The sequence below is a fragment of the Balaenoptera physalus genome, assembly GCF_965194825.1.
Source record: "Balaenoptera physalus genome assembly, chromosome: 7".
NCBI classification, from domain to species: Eukaryota; Metazoa; Chordata; class Mammalia; order Artiodactyla; family Balaenopteridae; genus Balaenoptera; species Balaenoptera physalus.
In genome coordinates this window covers 67,043,247-67,065,608 of record NC_138886.1, presented here as the reverse complement: position 1 = coordinate 67,065,608, position 22,362 = coordinate 67,043,247, and the positions used below count along the sequence as shown (strand labels likewise).

Here is a 22,362-nt window from a genome sequence, read left to right as displayed (position 1 = left end):
ATAAATGTTAGTTCTTTTCTTCCCTTTCCCTCTTTTGACTGGAAAAAAAAAAAACAAAAACAAACTGTAGTTGATGCCCATTTCATTGAAATAGTCACCAAGAGCTAAAAATCTACCTACCTCTTTATTATCGATCAAAGCTCAATGATATCTTTAGTTGGAGCAAAAAGTTAAGTCTGAATTACATCAACTGAATTTGTAAAGTCTTCTACAGAGATTATAATTGGGATATGAATACAAATCCCCAAATCACACTAAGTTAGATTTGGGGCTTAATAGTTGCAACAAAATGTATGTAATAAGTAACATTTTAGCATATATTTCACACTGGCAACCTGTGGTGATTGTGTATAATGGCCTAATTTTTCCGGATGAAATCTCAGAATATTTGCAAGTCTAAAACGATCTCTCTGATGCTCCTTGTCCTGTGAGCAACGTGTTTCCTAGCCTTGCACACTAACAATTATTAAAGGGTACAAAAGATTTATATGGTAATTAGGACGTAGGTAAATAACCTCAAACCTCTGCAGTTGCTTTTGAAGTTAAATATTAGAAGGGACTGAGGAAAGGGAAGAGGAAGCTTTGCCTGCTGATTTATGCAAATATGTAGTTGTAGCAGGGAATCATACTACTCTCAACCCGAATAATGGTATTTATAAAACACTTCTCTCCAAGGTAGCAAAGCTCTTGTGTGCCACTGCTGAGTGGGAAACAGTGCGGAGGTATTTTAAGACACTCAGCCATGATACACAGTCAGCAGCCCTCAAGAACCCGTGAGATGGGATAGCAAACATCTCCCACCTCCGCATGGGGTGTTATAAGACGCCAGCACAGGTCTCACAGTGTGCCCTGGGAAAGCAGGCAATTACATCACAGGAGCAGTTCCTGCTATTTGAAAAGTACACAATCCTCTGTGCACTAACATCATGAGCTTCTGCTTCGTCAGGTTTTTGGAGCAGATAAGAACTATGATATTCTTGTGAGAAGGGCCCTACAGTGGGACTTTTCCCAGGAGGCCTTACCTGTGGAGGACTTGCTGGGTAAGCCCCTGAGATACCCTGAGGTAGGGCTGCAGACCACTGGGAAGGGAAGGTGAGTGACATTTCTCGAGCCCTTATAAAGTGCCAGGCACTGTACCAAATGCTTTTCACTGTCACATGTTTCAAAGAGATCTTCAGTCTTAGCATAGAGTGGACTTGTCCTACCTCTCCCTGAAGGGTTCAGGAGACTTCATCCAAAGCTGAAAAGAGATGACAGGTTTTCCCCATCTACTTCCTGCTTCCATATTAAGGAGCCAAAAGTGATAAGGGCAAATGACCTGTTGGCCCCAGCAGACAGTGATATGCTTGAAATAGGAGCTCTGGTTGGGGAACAAACAGCCAGACTCTATTAGTTTTCCATGCTGTGTAACAAAGTTCCACAAACTCAGTGGCTTCAAGCCACAGATTTATTACCCTACAGTTTCTGTAGGTTAGAAGTTCAGGCACAACTTAACTGCGTCCTCTGTTTGGGGTCTCACAAGGCTATATTCAATTCAAGGTGTCAGCCAGGTTGCTTTATTATCAGGAAGCTTCAGTGGCAATGAATCTGCTTCCCAGCTCCCTTGGGTTACTGACAAAATTTCACTTCCCTGCGGTGGTTTTGACTGACAGCGCTGGCTTCTTACTGGCTGTTGGCTAGAGGCCATCCCCAGCTCCCTGACGCTCATCCCTCTTCTAAGACAGTCACTACATGGCAGTCTGCTTCTCGTAGGCCAGCAGGAGAATCCCTCTCACTCTAGCTGCTAAGAAAGTTTTATATAATGTAATGTGATCATGGGAATAACAGCCCACAATTTTGCCATGTAATGTAACCTAACCAAGGGAGTGGTGAGTGGTGATCCCATTACCTTTGCCATATTTTACTCTTTAAAGGTAAGTCACAGATCCCACCTACACTCAAAGGGAAGGGATTACAAAGGATGAGAATCATTAGGGGCCACTCGAGTGTATTCTACACACACACCAAGACTGAATGTGTCTTCATATTTTGTAGCATATGGCAATGAAGACAAAATGGACCAAGGAGACAGCCATATGTAAATATGAATTCTGGTTCATTTGCTGCAAGACTCTGGGCAAATTATTTCATCTCTCTTGAAGCTTCAGCTTTCTAATCTGAAAATAGGAACAACTATTATCTATGTAAATATGAATGTGCTGTCAATAGCTTCAGCCCAATGATCTTAAACATGAGATTATGCACTTCTACACTTCTTCAAAAAAAATTGTGAAATGTATTAATTGCACATGACACCAAGTAGGTATCATACAGAGTAACAGCTCTGATTCTGGCCTATTCAGGTCTGCAGACAATACCTCGATCTGAAACTTTAGCAACTCCTATACATGGAGCTCAAATATGATTAACATGTTTTGATTCTCTCATTCAACGAATTAAGCACCTAATAAGCACTACTGTGCTAGGTTATACACACACACACACACACACACGAAAACAAACATATTCCTTGTCTTTGATGATTATTTTATGATACAGTGGGAGAGATAAACAGCATTCATTGAATAAATAATGAGGGCACTATTTGTACATTAGGGATAATAAACAGGACAAAGTCCTTACTCCTGTGGACATTATATTCTAGATGGGAGATGCAGGTGATGGGTAGATGATTTTTTAAAAAAAATATATAAAATAGACGGCAATTTAAAATGGTGACGGGATATTAGAAGGGGATATAAGAGTGGTAGGGAGAGGCTATTTCAGAAAGAGTGGCCAGAGAAGGACTCCATAGGGAGGTGGAATGACAAGAAAGAACAGCCATAATGGGAGCCAGGAGAAGAGTATTCCAGGCAGAGGAACTTCCTGTGCAAAGACCCTGAGGCAGGAACGAGCTGAGCATGGCTGAGGATCAGCAACAAATAAAAACACCTTATAAAAGTAAATATTGTGATAAGTACAATAAAAGGTGAGAACAGGCTCTCTGACTACAATGTACGAACAACAATCCTACACTCAGGCCACTTGCATTTTAGTGGCAGAGACAAGCCACACCTTACCAAGTAAATACAGAATAAAAGTTTAAGTAGTAACAAGTGCCACGAAGGAAAACAAAACAGGGAAATGGCTTAGAGGGTGATGTTTTAAACAAGATGGTTGGAAAAGCCACACAAATAAGGTGACATTAGAGCAGAGACCTGAGTGAAGACCTGGGGAATACCTGGAGACAAGTGGTTCAGGCAGACGGCCTGGCACAGTCCCAGGAATGAGGGTGCTGTGTGGGTGAGAGGAGCAATGGGAAGGCCGGGGACACTGGTGCAGACGGAGTGAGACAGAGATTTGTAGGATTTCAGGAAATGAAGTCAGATCATCGGACCTTGAGCGCTTTCAATGTTATTCTAAATGGGGAACCACTGGAGAGATTTATGGAGGGGACTCGAGTCAAGGTGTCATGAGGACAGTGGAGTGGACCTGATTTAGACAGGGGGCCCAGAGTATTTAAGCTGAGGTAGGAAGGATGACTAAGAAGGCAGGGGGTGACCTGCCAGGGCAGTTGGGGCACTTCAGGAAGTGGAAACAGCCAGTGCCAAGTAATCTTCTGTAATCTGTCCTTATGCATTTCCATTATTTTTCAGTGTCAGGATTTAGAAAAGCAAAAGCCCTGGCTATTAGACGCAGTACAAATCCTTTATTCTTTAAGTAAAGGATGGATATATTCATTCATGAACTTATTCAATAGACATATTGAGGGCAAACAATGCACCAGGCACAATGCTAAGAGTCCTGAAAGACAAGAAGATGAACACGACTCAAGTCCTGTCCTCCACGAAATACAGCAAATTCAGTGTGTTTCGGAGGCAAATATTTGAGACACGAATGCCAAACAATATATGTATTGATTTTCAGCTCTGTTGCCACCAAATATCTTATTTATGCATCTTTGGAAGGGGACGATTAAGAGGGCAGCCCATGAGAAAGAAATATAATAATTTTGATGTAATAGCTTTTCAGGGATTAATGAGATATTTTAAAATTAATAGAGTTAACTTTTATTTCTATCCACAAATGAGATTTTAAATTATTATTAAGAAGTTCTGAATAGACATTTAATGACCCTGACTTAATGTCCCAAGCTCAGGCATGTGGAGAACCTCAGACCGTGTAGGCATTCAAGGGAAAAGCATATCTTTAGAAAACCAAACCTTGACGCACGATGTTTTTCATGTTTAAACTGCTTTTTATCTACACATCTTGGAAGTTTATATAGGATGATGACATCAGGATCAGAATAACTTTTCAGTGCAAACTAAAAAGGTCTCTGTCATCACCACTCTGATAAGGCTGGGAAGGAAACACAGCCAGCCAATCACACCATGCCTACAGTTCTATGTCAGGGGAAGATCTCCACTGCAGTGCCATGAAACGGATTTGCAGAATGCTGAAAGAAATGGACAAAAATCAACTTAAAGATATCCTGATCCAAAAATCAAGAGTCCATTTCTCTACTGAAAAAAATCAACCATCAATATATATAAACCAAAAAGCTAAACATCAAACACATATCAAAATATAATACAGAGCTAGAATGGCAAACTATCTAGTCCTGTGCTGTCCGTTATGGGAACCAATGGTCACATGGGGCTATTGAGCATTTGAAATGTGGCTAGTCCAAACAGATATGTACTGTATGTATAAAACATACACCAAATTTCAAAACTTAGTATAAGAAAAAAACTGTAAAAATTTTCAATGATTTTTAATATCAGTTAAAATTTTGGATATACTGGATTAAATATTATTAAAATCAATTTTACCTTTTTAAAAATTTTTTAATTTAATTTTATTTAGTTTATATACAGCAGGTTCTTATTAGTCATCAAGTTCATACACATCAGTGTACACATGTCAACCCCAATCGCCCAATTCTATTGATTTGAGTCCTCTCCCTCTTTTTCTTGATGAGTCTGGCCAATGGTTTATGAATTTTGTTTATCTTCTCAAAAGAACCAGCTTTTAGTTTTATTCATCTTTGTTATTGTTTTCTTTGTTTCTATTTCATTTATTTCTGCTCTGATCTTTATGATTTCTTTCCTTCTGCTAACTTTGGGTTTTGTTTGTTCTTCTTTCTCTAGTTCTTTTAGGTGTAAGGTTAGATTGTTTATTTGAGATTTTTCTTGTTTCTTGAGGTAGGCTTGTATAGCTAAAAACTTCCCTCTTAGAACTGCTTTTGCTGCATCCCATAGGTTTTGGATCGTCGTGTTTTCATTGTCATTTGTCTCTAGGTATTTTTGGATTTCCTCTTTGATTTCTTCAGTGATATCTTGGTTACTTAGTCACGTACTGTTTAGCCTGCATGTGTTTGTGTTTTTTATGTTTTTTTCCCTGTAATTCATTTCTAATCTCATAGCGTTGTGGTCAGAAAAGATGCTTGATATGATTTCAATTTTCTTAAATTTACTGAGGCTTCATTTGTGACCCAAGATGTGATCTATTCTGCAGAATGTCCCATGAGCACTTGAGAAGAAAGTGTACGGAATGTCCTATAAATATCAATTAAATCTATCTGGTCTACTGTGTCACTTAAAGCTTCTGTTTCCTTATTTATTTTCATTTTGGATGAACTGTCCATTGGTTTAAGTGAGATGTTAAAGTCTCCCACTATTACTGTGTTACTGTCAATTTCCTCTTTTATAGCTGTTAGCAGTTGCCTTATGTATTGAGGTGCTCCTATGTTGGGTGCATATATATTTATAATTGTTATATCTTCTTCTTGGATTGATCCCTTGATCATTATGTAGTGTCCTTCCTTGTCTCTTGTAACATTCTTTATTTTAAAGTCTATTTTATCTGATATGAGTATGGCTACTCCAGCTTTCTTTTGATTTCCATTTGCATGGAACATCTTTTTCCATCCCCTCACTTTCAGTATGTATGTGTCCCTAGGTCTGAAGTGGGTCTCTTGTAGACAGCATATATATGGGTCTTGTTTTTGTATCCATTAAGCAAGCCTGTGTCTTTTGGTTGGAGCATTTAATCCATTCACGTTTAAGGTAATAATCGATATGTATGTTCCTGTGACCATTTTCTTAATTGTTTTGGGTTTGTTTTTGTAGGTCCTTTTCTTCTCTTGTGTTTCCCACTTAGAGAAGTTCCTTTAGCATTTGTTGTAGAGCTGGTTTGGTGGTGCTGAATTCTCTTAGCTTTTGCTTGTCTGTAAAGCTTTTGATTTCTCCATCGAATCTGAATGAGATCCTTGCCAGGTAGAGTCATCTTGGTTGTAGGTTCTTCCCTTTCATCACTTTAAGTATATCATGCCACTCCCTTCTGGCTTGTAAAGTTTCTGCTGAGAAATCAGCTGTTGACCTTATGGGAGTTCCCTTGTATACTATTTGTCATTTTTCCCTTGCTGCTTTCTTCTTTTTTAAAATTTTTTTGTATTTTTTAACATCTTTATTAGAGTATAATTGCTTTACAATGGTGTGTCAGTTTCTGCTTTATAACAAAGTGAATCAGTTATACATATACATACGTCCCCATAGCTCTTCCCTCTTGCATCTCCCTCCCTCCCACCCTCCCTATCCCACCCCTCCAGGTGGTCACAAAGCACCAAGCTGATCTCCCTGTGCTATGCAGCTGCTTCCCACTAGCTATCTATTTTACGTTTGGTAGTGTATATATGTCCATGCCACTCTCTCACTTTGTCCCAGCTTACCCTTCCCCCTCCCCATATCCTCTAGTAGGTCCTCTAGTAAGGACCTACTATCCTCTAGTAAGTCCATTACTAGATGGACTTATCCTCTACTAAGTCCATTCTCTAGTAGGTCTGCATCTTTATTCCCATCTTGGCCTAGGTTCTTCTGACCATTTTTTTTTTTCTTAGATTCCATGTATATGTGTTAGCATACTGTATTTGTTTTTCTCTTTCTGACTTACTTCACTCTGTATGACAGTCTCAAGGTCCATCCACCTCACTACAAATAACTCACTTTTGTTCCTTTTTATGGCTGAGTAATATTCCATTGTATATATGTGTCACATCTCCTTTATCCATTCATCTGTTGATGGACACTTAGGTTGCTTCCATGTCCTGGCTATTGTACATAGAACTGCAATGAACATTTTGGTACATGACTCTTTTTGAAGTATGGTTTTCTCAGGATATATGCCCAGTAGTGGGATTGCTGGGTTGTATGGTAGTTCTATTTTTAATTTTTTAAGGAACCTCCATACTGTTCTCCATAGTGGCTGTATCAATTTACATTCCCACCAACAATGCAAGAGGGTTCCCTTTTCTCCACACCCTCTCCTGCATTTATTGTTTCTAGATTTTTTGATGATGGCCATTCTGACCGGTGTGAGATGATATCTCATTGTAGTTTTGATTTGCATTTCTCTAATGATTAATGATGTTGAGCATTCTTTCATGTGTTTGTTGGCAATCTGTATATCTTCTTTGGAGAAATGTCTATTTAGGTCTTCTGTCCATTTTTGGATTGGGTTGTTTGTTTTTTTGTTATTGAGCTGCATGAGCTGCTTGTAAATCTTGGAGATTAATCCTTTGTCAGTTGCTTCATTTGCAAATATTTTCTCCCATTCTGAGGGTTGTCTTTTCCATCTTGTTTATGTTTTCCTTTGCTGTGCAAAAGCTTTTAAGTTTCATTAGGTCCCATTTGTTTATTTTTGTTTTTATTTCCATTTCTCTAGGAGGTGGGTCAAAAAGGATCTTGCTGTGATTTATGTCATAGAGTGTTCTGCCTATGTTTTCCTCTAAGAGTTTGATAGTGTCTGGCCTTACATTTAGGTCTTTAATCCATTTTGAGTTTATTTTTATGTATGGTGTTAGGGAGTGTTCTAATTTCATACTTTTACATGTACCTGTCCAGTTTTCCCAGCACCACTTATTGAAGAGGCTGTCTTTTCTCCACTGTATATGCTTGCCTCCTTTATCAAAGATAAGGTGACCATATGTGCGTGGGTTTATCTCTGGGCTTTCTATCCTGTTCCATTGATCTATGTTTCTGTTTTTGTGCCAGTACCATACTGTCTTGATTACTGTAGCTTTGTAATATAGTCTGAAGTCAGGGAGCCTGATTCCTCCAGCTTCATTTTTCGTTCTCAAGATTACTTTGGCTATTCGGGATCTTTTGTGTTTCCATACAAATTGTGAAATTTTTTGTTCTAGTTCTGTGAAAAATGCCAGTGGTAGTTTGATAGGGATTGCATTGAATCTGTAGATTGCTTTGGGTAGTATAGTCATTTTCACAATGTTGATTCTTCTAATCCAAGAACATGGTATATCTCTCCATCTATTTGTATCATCTTTAATTTCTTTCATCAGTGTCTTATAATTTTCTGCATACAGGTCTTTTTTCTCCTTAGGTAGGTTTATTCCTAGATATTTTATTCTTTTTGTTGCAATGGTAAATGGGAGTGTTTTCTTAATTTCACTTTCACATTTTTCATCATTAGTGTATAGGAATGCAAGAGATTTCTGTGCATTAATTTTGTATCCTGCTACTTTACCAAATTCATTGATTACCTCTAGTAGTTTTCTGATAGCATCTTTAGGATTATCTATGTATAGTATCATGTCATCTGCAAATAGTGACAGCTTTACTTCTTCTTTTCCAATTTGGATTCCTTTTATTTCTTTTCCTTCTCTGATTGCTGTGGCTAACACTTCCAAAACTATGTTGAATAATAGTGGTGAGAGTGGCCAACCTTGTCTTGTTCCTGATCTTAGTGGAAATGGTTTCAGTTTTTCACCATTGAGGACAATGTTGGCTGTGGGTTTGTCATATATGGCCTTTATTATGTTGAGGAAAGTTCCCTCTATGCCTACTTTCTGCAGGGCTTTTATCATAAATGGGTGTTGAATTTTGTCAAAAGCTTTCTCTGCATCTATTGAGATGATCATATGGTTTTTCTCCTTCAATTTGTTAATATGATGCATCACGTTGATTGATTTGCGTATATTGAAGAATCCTTGCATTCCTGGAATAAACCCCACTTGATCATGGTGTATGATCCTTTTAATGTGCTGTTGGATTCTGTTTGCTAGTATTTTGTTGAGGATTTTTGCATCTATGTTCATCAGTGATATTGACCTGTAGTTTTTTTTCTTTGTGACATCTTTGTCTGGTTTTGGTATCAGGGTGATGGTGGCCTCGTAGAATGAGTTTGGGAGTGTTCCTCCCTCTGTAATATTTTGGAAGAGTTTGAGAAGGATAGGTGTTAGCTCTTCTTTAAATGTTTGATAGAATTCGCCTGTGAAGTCATCTGGTCCTGGGCTTTTGTTTGTTGGAAGATTTTTAATCACAGTTTCAATTTCAGTGCTTGTGATTGGTCTGTTCATATTTCCTATTCCTTCCTGGTTCAGTCTCGGAAGGTTGTGCACTTCTAGGAATTTGTCCATTTCTTCCAGGTTGTCCATTTTATTGGCATATAGTTGCTTGTAGTAATCTCTCATGATCCTTTTAATTTCTGCAGTGTCAGTTGTTACTTCTTTTTCATTTCTAATTCTATTGATTTGAGTCTTCTCCCTTGTTTTCTTGATAAGTCTGGCTAATGGTTTATCAATTTTGTTTGTCTTCTCAAAGAACCAGCTTTTAGTTTTATTGATCTTTGCTATTGTTTACTTCATTTCTTTTTCATTTATTTCTGATCTGATCTTTATGATTTCTTTCCTTCTGCTATCTTTGGGGTTTTTTTGTTCTTCTTTCTCTAATTGCTTTAGGTGTAAGGTTAGGTTGTTTATTTGAGATGTTTCTTGTTTCTTAAGGTAGGCCTGTAGAGCTATAAACTTCCCTCTTAGAACTGCTTTTGCTGCATCCCATAGGTTTTGGGTCGTTGTGTTTTCATTGTCATTTGTTTCTAGGTATTTTTTGATTTCCTCTTTGATTTCTTCAGTGATCTCTTGGTTATTAAGTAGTGTGTTGTTTAGCCTCCATGTATTTGTATTTCTTTCAGATTTTTTCCTGTAATTGATATCTAGTCTCAAGAGCGTTGTGGTCAGAAAAAGATACTTGATACGATTTCAATTTTCTTAAATTTCCCAAGGCTTGATTTGTGACCCAAGATATGATCTATCCTGCAGAACATTCCATGAGCACTTGAGAAGAATGTGTATTCTGTTGTTTTTGGATGGAATGTCCTATAAATATCAATTAAGTCCATCTTGTTTAATATATCAGTTAAAGCTTGTGTTTCCTTATTTATTTTCATTTTGGATGATCTGTCCATTGGTGAAAGTGGGGTGCTGAAGTCCCCTACTATGATTGTGTTACTGTCGATTTCCCCTTTTATGGCTGTTAGTATTTGCCTTATGTATTAAGGTGCTCCTATGTTGGGTGCATAAATATTTACAATTGTTATATCTTCTTCTTGGATTGATCCCTTGATCAGTTTGTAGTGTCCTTCTTTGTCTCTAGTAATAGTCTTTGTTTTAAAGTCAATTTTGTCTGATATGAGAATTGCTACTCCAGCTTTCTTTTGGTTTCCATTTGCATGGAATATCTTTTTCCATCCCCTCACTTTCAGTCTGTATGTGTCCCTAGGTCTGAAGTGGGTCTCTTGTAGACAGCATATATATGGGTCTTGTTTTTGTATCCATTCAGCCAGTGTATGTCTTTTGTTGGGAGCATTTAATCCATTTACATTTAAGGTAATTATCGATATGTATGTTCCTATTACCATTTTCTTAATTGTTTTGGGTTTATTATTGTAGGTCTTTACCTTCTCTTGTATTTCCTGCCTAGAGAAGTTCCTTTAGCATTTTTTGTAGAGCTGGTTTGGTGGTGCTGAATTGTCTTAGCTTTTGCTTGTCTGTAAAGCTTTTAATTTCTCTGTCAAATCTGAATAGATTGCTGGGTAGAGTAATCTTGGTTGTAGGTTTTTCTCTTTCATCACTTTACATACGTCCTGCCACTCCCTTCTGGCTTGCAGAGTTTCTGCTGAAAGATCAGCTGTTAACCTTATGGGGATTCCCTTATGTGTTACTTGTTGTTTTTCCCTTGCTGCTTTTAATATTTGTTCTTTGTATTTAATTTTTGATAGTTTGATTAATATGTGTCTTGCGTGTTTCTCCTTGCATCTATCCTGTATGGGACTCTCTGTGCTTCCTGGAGTTGACTATTTCCTTTCCCATATTAGGGAAGTTTTCAACTATAATCTCTTCAAATATTTTCTCAGTCCCTTTCTTTTTCTCTTCTTCTTCTGGGACCCCTATAATGCGAATGTTGTTGCATTTAATTTTGTCCTAGAGGTCTCTTAGGCTGTCTTCATTTCTTTTCATTCATTTTTCGTTATTCTGTTCCACAGCAGTGAATTCCCCCATTCTGTCTTCCAGGTCACTTATCTGTTCTTCTGCCTCAGTTATTCTGTTCTTGATTCCTTCTAGTGTAGTTTTCATTTCAGTTATTGTATTGTTCATCTCTGTTTGTTTGTTCTTTAATTCTTCTAGGTCTTTGTTAAACATTTCTTGCATCTTCTCGATCTTTGCCTCCATTCTTATTTTGAGGTCCTGGATCATCTTCACTGTCATTATTCTGAATTCTCTTTCTGGAAGGTTGCCTATCTCCACTTCATTAAGTTGTTTTTCTGGGGTTTTATCTTGTTCCTTCATCTGGTACATAGCCCTCTGCCTTTTCATTTTGTGTATCTTTCTGTGAATGTGGTTTTTGTTCCACAGGCTGCAGGATTGTAGTTCTTCTTGCTTCTTCTCTACCTTTCTTTTTTACTTTTTTTAATATGGCTACTAGAAAATTCAAAATTACACATGTGCCTTGCATCTTATTTCTATTGGACATTGTTGATTTATTTTCCCCCCACAAGGCATCAGAATACTCATATAAGAAGACTGATTCGGGGCTTCCCTGGTGGCACAGTGGTTAAGAATCTGCCTGCCAATGCAGGGGACACGGGTTGGAGCCCTGGTCTGGGAAGATCCCACATGCCACAGAGCAACTAAGCCTGTGCACCGCAACTACTGAGCCCGCGCCCTAGAGCCAGCGAGCCACAACTACTGAGCCCGCATGCCACAACTACTGAGCCCATGTGCCACAACTACTGAAGCCCGTGTGCCATGAGCCCGTACTCCAGAACAAGAGAAGCCACCGCAATGAGAAGCCCGTGCACCGCAACGTGAAGAGTAGGCCCCGCTCGCCACAACCAGAGAAAGCCTGCACACAGCAAGGAAGACCCAATGCAGCCAAAAATAAATAAATAAAATAAAATAAATAAATTTATTAAAAGAAAACTGACTTATATCTTCTCCGATGATCTTTGCTCTTAGATACCATGAGAATAGGGGCTCACAATCAGTAGAAGTACACAGGACTTCTCAAGTTCAAATTATTTCTTATCTAAGCAGCTTGGAAATCTGTACTGGTTTATGTTGTTTCTGTCAGAATCATTCCACAGTCCAAGCTGAAAGACTTTACAGCTCTCTGTTCTATGTCCTCGAAAGCCCTGCCTTTGAAGGCCACACCTGCAGGCCTGTGACCCCACTCACCCCTCCTCACTTCATCAGTTAGCTGGAATTTCCAGAAGGAATTAGCCATGAAGGCCTCTGGGCAGCTCTCCTCAGAGTATACATACTTTATGCTGTTAGACTGTGAGGTCCCAGGGGGCAGGGGCCCAATCTTGGTTCTGCATCTACCCCTACTACATCTAGAATTGCATAGGTCCTTGTATAAAAGTAAATGCATTTGATAAATGTTGGTTACATGGATAGAGCTGATGGGTTAGGGGAAAGGAAGAGTTTCTCCTTCTCTCCTTTACATTATAGCAGTTTTATCACATTAGCCACTGACTATCAACTGTGCTTCATAATTCATTTTTTCAAATATCCAAATGTCACGGGCTGCCTGGAACTGAGCTGGGGCCTGGGTGCATATGGGGGGATGGCGGGGAATAAGACAGGCAGAGCCCTGTCCTTACAGGGGAGGACAAACCAAAGCACACACACCATGCAATTACAGTAAGCGTGGCATGTGCCACCAGGGGAAAGCAGCTGGGATCATGAGAGGGTCACTGACAGTGGAACCTAATGCAGTCAGGGCTTCTGGAAGGCTTCTAAATGCCCTTGATGCTGGACCTGAGGAGACTGTTTGTCTGGCAAGGTAGAGGGGAAAGGGCAGGGCTGACCATGTAGGGAGGGCCCTTTGAGCCTTGTTGAAAATGGTAAAACTTAATCCTAAAAGCAGTGAAAAACCCATTGAAGGGTTTTGTGCAAGATGATGACATGATCAGGTCTGCCTTTTAAAATATCACTCCGGAGGAGGGCAAGAGCAGATGGGTGGGCCTACACAGAGCACAGCTACAGATTCAAGAAAAGTAATCCAACTCTCTTTGGTCATCATTTCAATAGGAATGGAGTTTCAAGACTATACAGATATGTATGCTCCATAACCACAAGATTTGAAAGCCAGAATGCATCCTAGAGTATGAATCAAATACAAGATACTCTCAAAGTACCCTCAAAGCATTAATTTCCACAGATCCTACTGGCCTGCCCAGGTAAATTTGTTACTTTGCATAAGCCCTTATCCTGACCCTGGCCAGATCTTGCTTATTCAGGACCAGAAGCCAGTGATCCGTATTGGTTGACCCAGTTTCTGGGGTCACAGAGAGGCTGAGTGGTCAAAGCATTTATCAAACAGCATGAGTTTGGGAATATTCTGCGCTTCTGTGCCCAAGGACTGGGAGCCTCTGGGTGTTGGCTAGATTCTTGTGTCCCCTTCGCAAGGACACTTGGATTCTGAACAAGTGTACTGGATCAGCCACCTTTCAGGAGCTCTAGCCAATGTCTGCTCTCAGAGCAAGAAATTCATGGAGGAACTAAGTCATATCTATTATAAGTCAATTAAACACAAATTGTCTAAATTCTGAAGAATGAGCATATGAAATTTTGTTTAATTCTGGACCCTTCTAGATGACACTTACTTATATAAATATGTGGCCTGCCCATATATAACTGCTTTTCTGAAACCAACTTGTGATTGCCTGGTGATGGCCTTAATTGTTCTCCTTGGTGGCAGATGTTCATTCAATTTTTAAATAGCCATAAAACCAATATGTTGGTAGCTAATAAGCACATTCAGGATTCTGTTAAAAATACGTCATTTCAAAAAAAAAAAAAAGTCATTTCTAAAAATTCAGATCTCCCCCAATTACCTCCTCCTGTTATCTTTTTTACTAAAATAAAAATAAGTCTCAACCCCACAATTTGTTCCCTTTCTGGATTTCTGTCACATCCACTCTGAAAGTAAAGGACCCTTTGCACCTAAATGAAGAACCCATTCTTCTCAGAAGCAGGACTGTGCAATGGAAAGTTCCTGGGCTCGGGGGCATCAGACCTGGGTTCCAATCCTGGTTTCATCCCTTTCTAGGTGTGTAACTTTGGGAAAGTTTCTTAAATTCTCTGGCCCTTGTTTTTCCTGAGGAAAACTAGGCTAGCCTACTATATTAGTTTTCTAGGTCTGCCATAACAAATTGCCACAAATTGTGGGGCTTAGAACAACAGAAATTTACTCTCTCACAGTTCAAGACACTTGAAATCAAGGTGTCAGCAGGGTTGGTTCTTTCTGAGGCTCTCTGGGAGAATCCTTCCTCGCCTCTTCCAGCTCTGGTGGCTCCCGGCATTCCTTGGCTTGTGGCAGCATCACTCTAATCTTGGCCTCTGTCTTCACGTGGCCTTCTACCCTGTGTCTCTCTGTGTTTTCTCTTCTTCTTATAAGGACACCAGTTGTTGGATTTAGGGCTCACTCTAACTCCAGAATGAGTTCATCTCAAGGTCATTAACTGATTATATCTCAAAAGATGTTATTTCCAAATAAAGTCACATTTGGAGGTTCTGGATAGCCCTGGATTTGGGGGGACATCCTATTCAGCACAGCATACCTCCATACACCTGAATTCCATTATACTCAGGAACACAGATGGGTCCCCACCAAAGATTGTGTTCATGGATTTTTAGTTTCTTTGCTATACTATGAATTTTCCAACTGCGTTTTCTTTTTATAATCAGGAAAAAAACAGCTAGTTTTAGAGAGGAGACAGTGTATATAACTAGCGACATACTGAAAATGCATTAGTGCTCAATAAATACTATATTTTCCCTCTCCTTCCCTACGTTTAATATTAGTCCTACAACATGGAAGCAACCTAAGTGTCCAACGAAAGATGAATAGATAAAAAAGATGTGGCACGTATATATAATGGAATATTACTCAGCCATAAAAAGAAACGAAATTGAGTTATCTGTAGTGAGGTGGATGGACCTAGAGTCTTTCATACAGAGTGAAGTAAGTCAGAAAGAGGAAAACAAATATCGTATGCTAACACACATATATGGAATCTAAAAAAAAAAAAAAAAAGGTTCTGATGAACCTAAGGGCAGGTCAGGAATAAAGACACAGATGTAGAGAATGGACTTGAGGACACAGGGAGGGGGAAGAGTAAGCTGGGATGAAATGAGAGAGTAGCACTGACGTATATACACTACCAAATGTCAAATAGATAGCTAGTGGGAAGCAGCCGCATAGCACAGGGAGATCAGCTCCGTGCTTTGTGACCACCTAGAGGGGTGGGATAGGGAGGGTGGGAGGGAGACGCAAGAGGGAGGGGATATGGGGATATATGTATTTGTATAGCTGATTCACTTTGTTATACAGCAGAAACTAACACAACATTGTAAAGAAATTATACTCCAATAAAGATGTTAAAAAAAATATATTAGCCTTACAACAGCAGGGCTAAGTAATCCTAGCACCATTCATGCATAAATCCCGGGAAATGAGGGAGCACTTCAAGGTTCTACTCAAAGACAAAGACAAAAACGTCCTTCCCTAAACAATGACTTCTTACCATGAGACTTGGGGCGAGCAATTCTCTTTTCAAAACTGACCTATCACAGCTGTTTAAATACTTAGGAACAGGTGAAGATCTCTTAGATAAGAGATCCTTGAATCTCTGTGGAATACAGAGGTCATGAAGAAGGCTGCAAGCAAAAACTGGAAACTTCATTTTTGCTATTCGTTGCCTAATTTGCCAACAATTTGGTGTACTATCAGTTAAATGCCTGGTTCCTATGGCTTATCACTTACTTCAATATTTTCCTTCCTCACATAATCCCATCTCTGATGCAGTTTTTAAAAAAACTGAGAATGTTATTCCCACAGTTTGGGCTGAGTGAAAGCTGCAGCCAGCAGCAGAAGGCAGTAGGGAGCTGGTCAGCACTGACTGTGCTTGTCTGCCTCCTCTTATCCCACGTTATTTCCTTTTCTTATCTCTCACCCATTAATGCTCAGAATCCAAACACAGTGGGGCTGACACAGTGCCTGAACCATCTCCCCTAGGACCACCAAAGACACAGGAATCTCAACCTGAAACTCCCAAAGAAACTGGTCTCAAGATACGCAGTTTTCCCAGTATTCATACGTTTTACTTAAATATATTCAACCTTGCTTCAAGTTTCTATACTCTGCAGTTAGGAAGTGCTCTGCAGGAAGAGTGCTGAGGAGGTCTAGAGTATCAGCTGCTTTGCTCTGTTACACCTTGTGCTCTTCTACATCACCCCACCTCTGCCTGGCTCTCTTTTCCAGGTACAGCTCCATTATATCTATTATAACTCCCTTCTCTTAAGAGTGTAAGAGGTTAGCAAGGACAAGTGCTGATCTGTGATGTGCTTGGAGAAAAATCAGAACAAAGAACAACCCTCCAAAGACTTCAGTGATGCGTATGGACGGAAACCCTCTGTATTTCACAAAAACCGTTCAACTTCCTACTTTTTCACACCTTTGGTGAATTACTATGTTTTATCTGAAAATCCTCCCCGTTTTCTTTCTTACAATCCCTTTCAAATTAGTGTTCAGTTAATAACAGCTTGCAGCTACCCTGACATCATGTGCCACCCACGCTGCCCACACAGTGCTATTTGTTAATTACACTACAGTCAGAAAAAATATCACAGAAGCCTCCAGTTACTTCAGTGTGAACCTAAAAAGTCCTCCCTTCCCAGTCAAAATGCTCCACCTGAAGCCACTGAACTTCCAGAAGGGAGGACAGAGCAAGCAGAAGCGCACCAAACCTAGCCTGTCTACCAAAGAGAAACGAAAAGTTACCTGGAGGGATACCCCTGCAAGTATAAAACGAGCCCTTACCTGGATTGGGTTGAAGGTACTCAATTGTTTTAGTCATTATTTCCATCACAGCCCTGCTGGTGACATCCACTTTCTGAAATGAGAAAATAAATATTCTAAATGATGCAAATTATTAGCTTTAGAAACGTAGTTTTTGCGTGAGTATATATACAACCACTGGTGGTACAACAGAGCAACAAGTCCTGCGGTGGAAGGTGAGGGGCTCACAGAGCTGCCAGAAGTAACACTGGCTTTGCATTCAGCTGTGTTCCATCAAGACTTGGAAAGCCCATTTACCCAAAAAGGAAACTACTAATTTCCTAAAATGTGTTTCAAAATATACTTCCTTACCTCCTGGTAAAATAAGGTGGATATAGCTTCCTCTCACTGTAAGTTGCCTGAGGTGGTCTCTGAGAATGGTTCACTCCTCACTTGACACAGAAAACCCCACAAAATCTTGCAAATCAAGAGGTTCAAATCTTCACGTTCACTTTAAGACCACCCATGAAGCTGGCCAGGCCATAGAGGGTGTGCATATCCAAAAAGCCACCAAGTCTCTGAAAGATGTCACTTTACAGAAGCAATGCATGCTATTCCATCATTACAATGTTGGAGTTGGCTGGTGTATCCATCCAGGTCAAAGAGTGGGGCTGGACAGAGGGTCCATGACCCAAAAAAGAGTGAATTTTTTGCCGCACATGCTTAAGAATGCGGAGAGTAAAGTTACACTTAAGGGTTTTCATGTAGCGTCTCTGGCATCGAGCACATCCAGGTGAACAGAATCCGAGATGGGCCCTGGACTTACAGAGCTCACGGACGGATTAACCCCTACCTGAGCCCTCTCTGCCACACTATGATGATCCCTACTGAAAAAGAGTAAATTGTACCTAAACCTGAAGAGGAGGTTGCAGAGAAGAAGATGTCCCGAAAGAAACTGAAGAAACAAAAATATATGACCCAGGAATAAATTCAGCATAAAATAAACATAAATTTAAAAAAAGTAAGGTGGAGCTATGAAACATATTTTGCCCCAGAGGCATTTACTGGATGTCTACAGAGGGCCAGGCATGGTGGCACATTTCACTGCTCTAAAGAAAGAAACATGCAACATCGACTCTGCTTGTTCAGGTAAGAGAGGGAAAGTTTTTATTTAACTTCTGAGAACATCCCAAGTACATAAAAATCTTGAGCAAACACTTCTAAGCAGTTCTTGAACTTTTGGTTAATTCTAAATTAAAATCTTGGTCCTAGAGTCTATCCTTGCAAAATTCTGAATGGTCAGTATTTGCACTCAGCAGGTCACCATGTCCTCTCTCTGTTGCACCCTTTTTCCCACATGAAGAGGCCATGCAATGAGGTCCTCTCTACATTCCCCCATGAAATCCTTTTCTTATCAACACGTGTGGTCCATTCATTCACTCTACAGGGTAAATGACTGCTGAAAATTAGCGCATCCTCCTATCCAAGGTATGTACATGGAATACGTAAGTATGAATGAAGGGAATTAATTTTTGACGGCAGAATATCAGATCTCAATTAAGTTCAAGGAGACTTTGTTGTTCTCTTTAGAGTTCAAGGGCTCCTCCCTCAATTCCAATTTTTCTGTAACCTACTGCACCTACATACAAAATCAACCTTTTATGGATGGGGCAAGCCTCCTTCTCTTTCTTTTTTTTTTTAATTAATGTTTATTGCAGTATGGTTGCTTTACAATGTTGTGTTAGCCTCCACTGCACAACAAAAGTATCAGCCATACACATATAGATATGCTCTCCCTTTTGGACTTGCCTCCCATTTAGGTTACCGCGGTGCATTAGGTAGAGTTCCCTGTGCTATTCAGTATGTGCCCATCAGTTGTCTATTTTATACATAGTATCAGTACTGTATATGTGTCAATCCCAGTTCCCAATTCCTCCCACCCCACCCCTTTCCCCCTTGGTATCCGTATATTTGTTTTCTATGTCTGTGTAAGCCTTCTTCTCTTTCATAATCAGAAACCATACCATAACCAGAAGATTTTATCTTTCAGCTTTGTTTTTCAATACTTAATAATTTCCCCTTCCATGGTAGTCATATTACTGTGTGTGATTAATAGAGGAAACATTTTTTCTTATGAGGCCATCATGGTATAAAATTACCTCAAAAAGCATTCCTATTTAAGAGATGTCTGCCCACATGTGAACCCTGTACCACATTCTTTTGGTTAACTTGAGTTTTTAATACATCTTAGATTTGAGTATGTGGCTAAGTAGTATTTAGTTCTGCAATAAATAGTGGCCCCCAGAGTTTTATAGTGCAGAACTTGTGTGGCCATACACGGAGGTCCTGGAAGTATTACCAACATGCCAACCAACCACTATGCACTCAATGTAATGGAAATGAAGTCAAAGGGTGTGTGCAGAAAAAACAGGCTGAAAGTCCAGGTTACAGGTGTGATAGGACAAAAACACAGATCTTCTGCTGACTATATGACAGGGCTTAAAGCATTCAATGTCAAATGGATCCAAATGTCCTATGTGGCTATGACTGGAAGAAAAGTAGTTCCAAAGGTCAAAGTTTCTAAGGGAGAGTGCCAGAGGAACTGAATTGGCCAGTGACCACTTGGTATTCTGAACTCATCTGAATAGTGAGGGAGCTCACTAATAGTGAGGGAGCTAACCAATTTCTAACTTTCCCCCATCTCTACCCTCAGTAATAATCATGACCACCATCATCATAAACTGTTTTATATTTGTCAGAAATTGTTCCAAGGGCTTTAAATATCTTTACATACCAAATCCTCAGAAGCCTTATGAAACAGATACACAGAGGTTAAGAAACTTGCCCAATTCCGGCTCCAGCGTATGTGTTGTTAACTACCACCCAATACTTCTTGAAAGCACACAAAGGCAACAGGGACATCTCCTAACCTGAAGAGAGACACCAAGTCAGAGCTGCAAAGCTCTCTGTACCATCTCCTAGATGGAGCTGGAGACCTGGCAGAGGCCAACCACACAGGACCAGGAGGAAAGCACCTTCCAGCTCACCTTCTGGTTTTGTTTTGAAAGTCCTCAAAGTCTACAGAAACTCATTCACAAGAACTATTCTATCCTGGGCCTCTGCAAAAGGGAGGCTGTCCCAGGCTAAGTTGTTTGACCACATGCCCTCAGTTACACTGGCTTCTCTACAGAGGCTGGGTGCCAGTAGTGTATATCTGGAGTGGTCCATGGGCAAGTCAGCAAGGAAAGCATGAAAAGTGGTTCTCACTTGTGAAATGAAACCCCCTTTCCCTTCTGGGCTCCGTGACTGCCCAAGTACTCAGGCTCTATAAACAGAAGCTATTAGCTTGGCTAAAGCCAGTGGTCTTGGGGGAGGCACAGAGACACTGGAGACACCAATAATAGAGCATTGCATCTGGTCCCCAAAGTGGGATTCAACCTTAGAAGAAGAGTGAGAATAAAAACTACTCAGTGTCCCCCATGGTTTGGCCAAAGTCTCCCAGGGAAGAGCCCATACAACCCCAGATCTTGTGCCCACTGAGGCAGATTCCTTCAACACTTTCAGGTACCTGATCTAGATATCAATCTAGAGAAATTTCTAGCTAAACCCTTTTGATCAGAGCATAAAATAACCTTCACTTGCAATCCACCTCTGAAAACAACTTTATCCAGTATAATAATTTGCAGAATGCATTTTCAGGACATACACCAAAACAGGGGAGAGCTACTAGCAAATTCATTTACTAGGATCTTACTCCTGATTTTACACTTGACAGAGTTAATAAACATAAGAGAACAAGGCCAGTAGAGCATCCAGTCCACAGCCTTGATTTTTTAAATATGCCAGTCTGAACCTGGAGAAGGGAAATGAATTCTCTGAGGTCACACAACCCACGCAGCTATCATGGGAAGAAATATAGTTCCAAAGGTCATGGATCAGACACGGCTTCCAAGGAAGAATGCTGGAGGAACTGGATCGCCCAATGACATCAGCCAGTAGGAGGCTGACCAACGTCCAACTTCTCTCCGTCTCTGTCCCCTTTTTGTCCAGAACTCTTTTTGCTAAACAAGACTATACTGTGTCAGCCATGGACAAGGTGAGGCCATCACCCTGTGAGAACCTTAAACGCTCCTTGTCAGGCTCTTGCTAGGAACGCTATTTATACACCGCAACTGTCAATGTCCAACCATATACCCTCTTATTAACAGGCCTAGTATAACTACCATGAACTAAGAAGATTTCCACTTAAATAATTTATTATAACTGGCAAGAGCTTATTGCCATTTGAGAACAGCACAGTTTAATTCTGAACTTATGACATGTAGCTAATGATTTCCTTAATGCCCAAATTTTCCTACTGCTTGAAAACAAGTTTTGATGCGTCCCAAACGGCAACCTCCATTTTTGTGAGCGCCTGAGCCTCTGTTTCTTTAACTACCCTTGTCTGGATTGGGGCAGGGAGTCATTAGGGAAGGCTGTTTAGAGGAGGTGAAGCTAGCTATATAAGATACAGGCATGTTTGCAGGAAATAAAGACTTATTTGTATGAAATAAGTTCTGGGTTTTTTTCCTCGAAGTAAAAGCAAAGGCACATATTCCTCTGGTCTTTTTACTTCAATTTTCTCATTACCAAGATTTTAGCAACTCTCAATACATTAGCAGGTTCCTCCTCCACTATCCAGTCTTGTAATTTACAACTAGGGGTAGGGAGAGAAACAGCTCTCTCAACCGGCTTTACTCACTATGACATTTCCCTTCTTCATGCTAAGTCAAGGGCTGGCAAACGATGGCCGGTGGGCCAAATCTGGGCCACTGCCTGTTGTTAGATTTTTTCCTTTTTTAAAAAAAAAATTTATTTATTTATTTATTTTTGGCTGCGCTGGGTCTTCGTTGCTGCGCGGGCTTTCTCTAGTTGTGACGAGCAGGGGCTACTCTTTGTTGCAGTGGCTTCTCTTGTTGCGCAGCACGGGCTGTAGGTGCGAGGCTTCAGTAGTTGCAGCACTTGGGCTCAATAGTTGTGGCTCACGGGCTCTAGAGCGCAGGCTCAGTAGTTGTGGCGCACGGGCTTAGTTGCTCCGCGGCATGTGGGATCTTCCCGGACCAGGGCTCGAACCCGTGTTCCCTGCATTGGCAGGCGGATTCTTAACCACTGTGCTACCAGGGAAGCCCCCGTTGTTAGATTTTTAAAGAGTGGGAACAATTCAAAAGAAGAAGACTATTTTGTTGCACATAATAACTATACA

At 40.2% G+C, this 22,362-nt stretch overlaps 1 protein-coding gene across 2 annotated transcripts in view; it reads right to left on the bottom strand.

Annotated features, from left to right (window-relative positions):
• The window catches only part of SH3GL2 (SH3 domain containing GRB2 like 2, endophilin A1), a 218,310-nt gene that overhangs the window by 48,573 nt on the left and 147,375 nt on the right, over positions 1-22,362 (bottom strand). For both annotated transcript variants that reach the window (XM_082468048.1, XM_082468047.1), the window contains exon 3: positions 17,163-17,235. In XM_082468048.1, the coding sequence (XP_082324174.1) occupies positions 17,163-17,235 (73 nt within the window). The remainder of the gene's footprint in view (positions 1-17,162; positions 17,236-22,362) is intronic.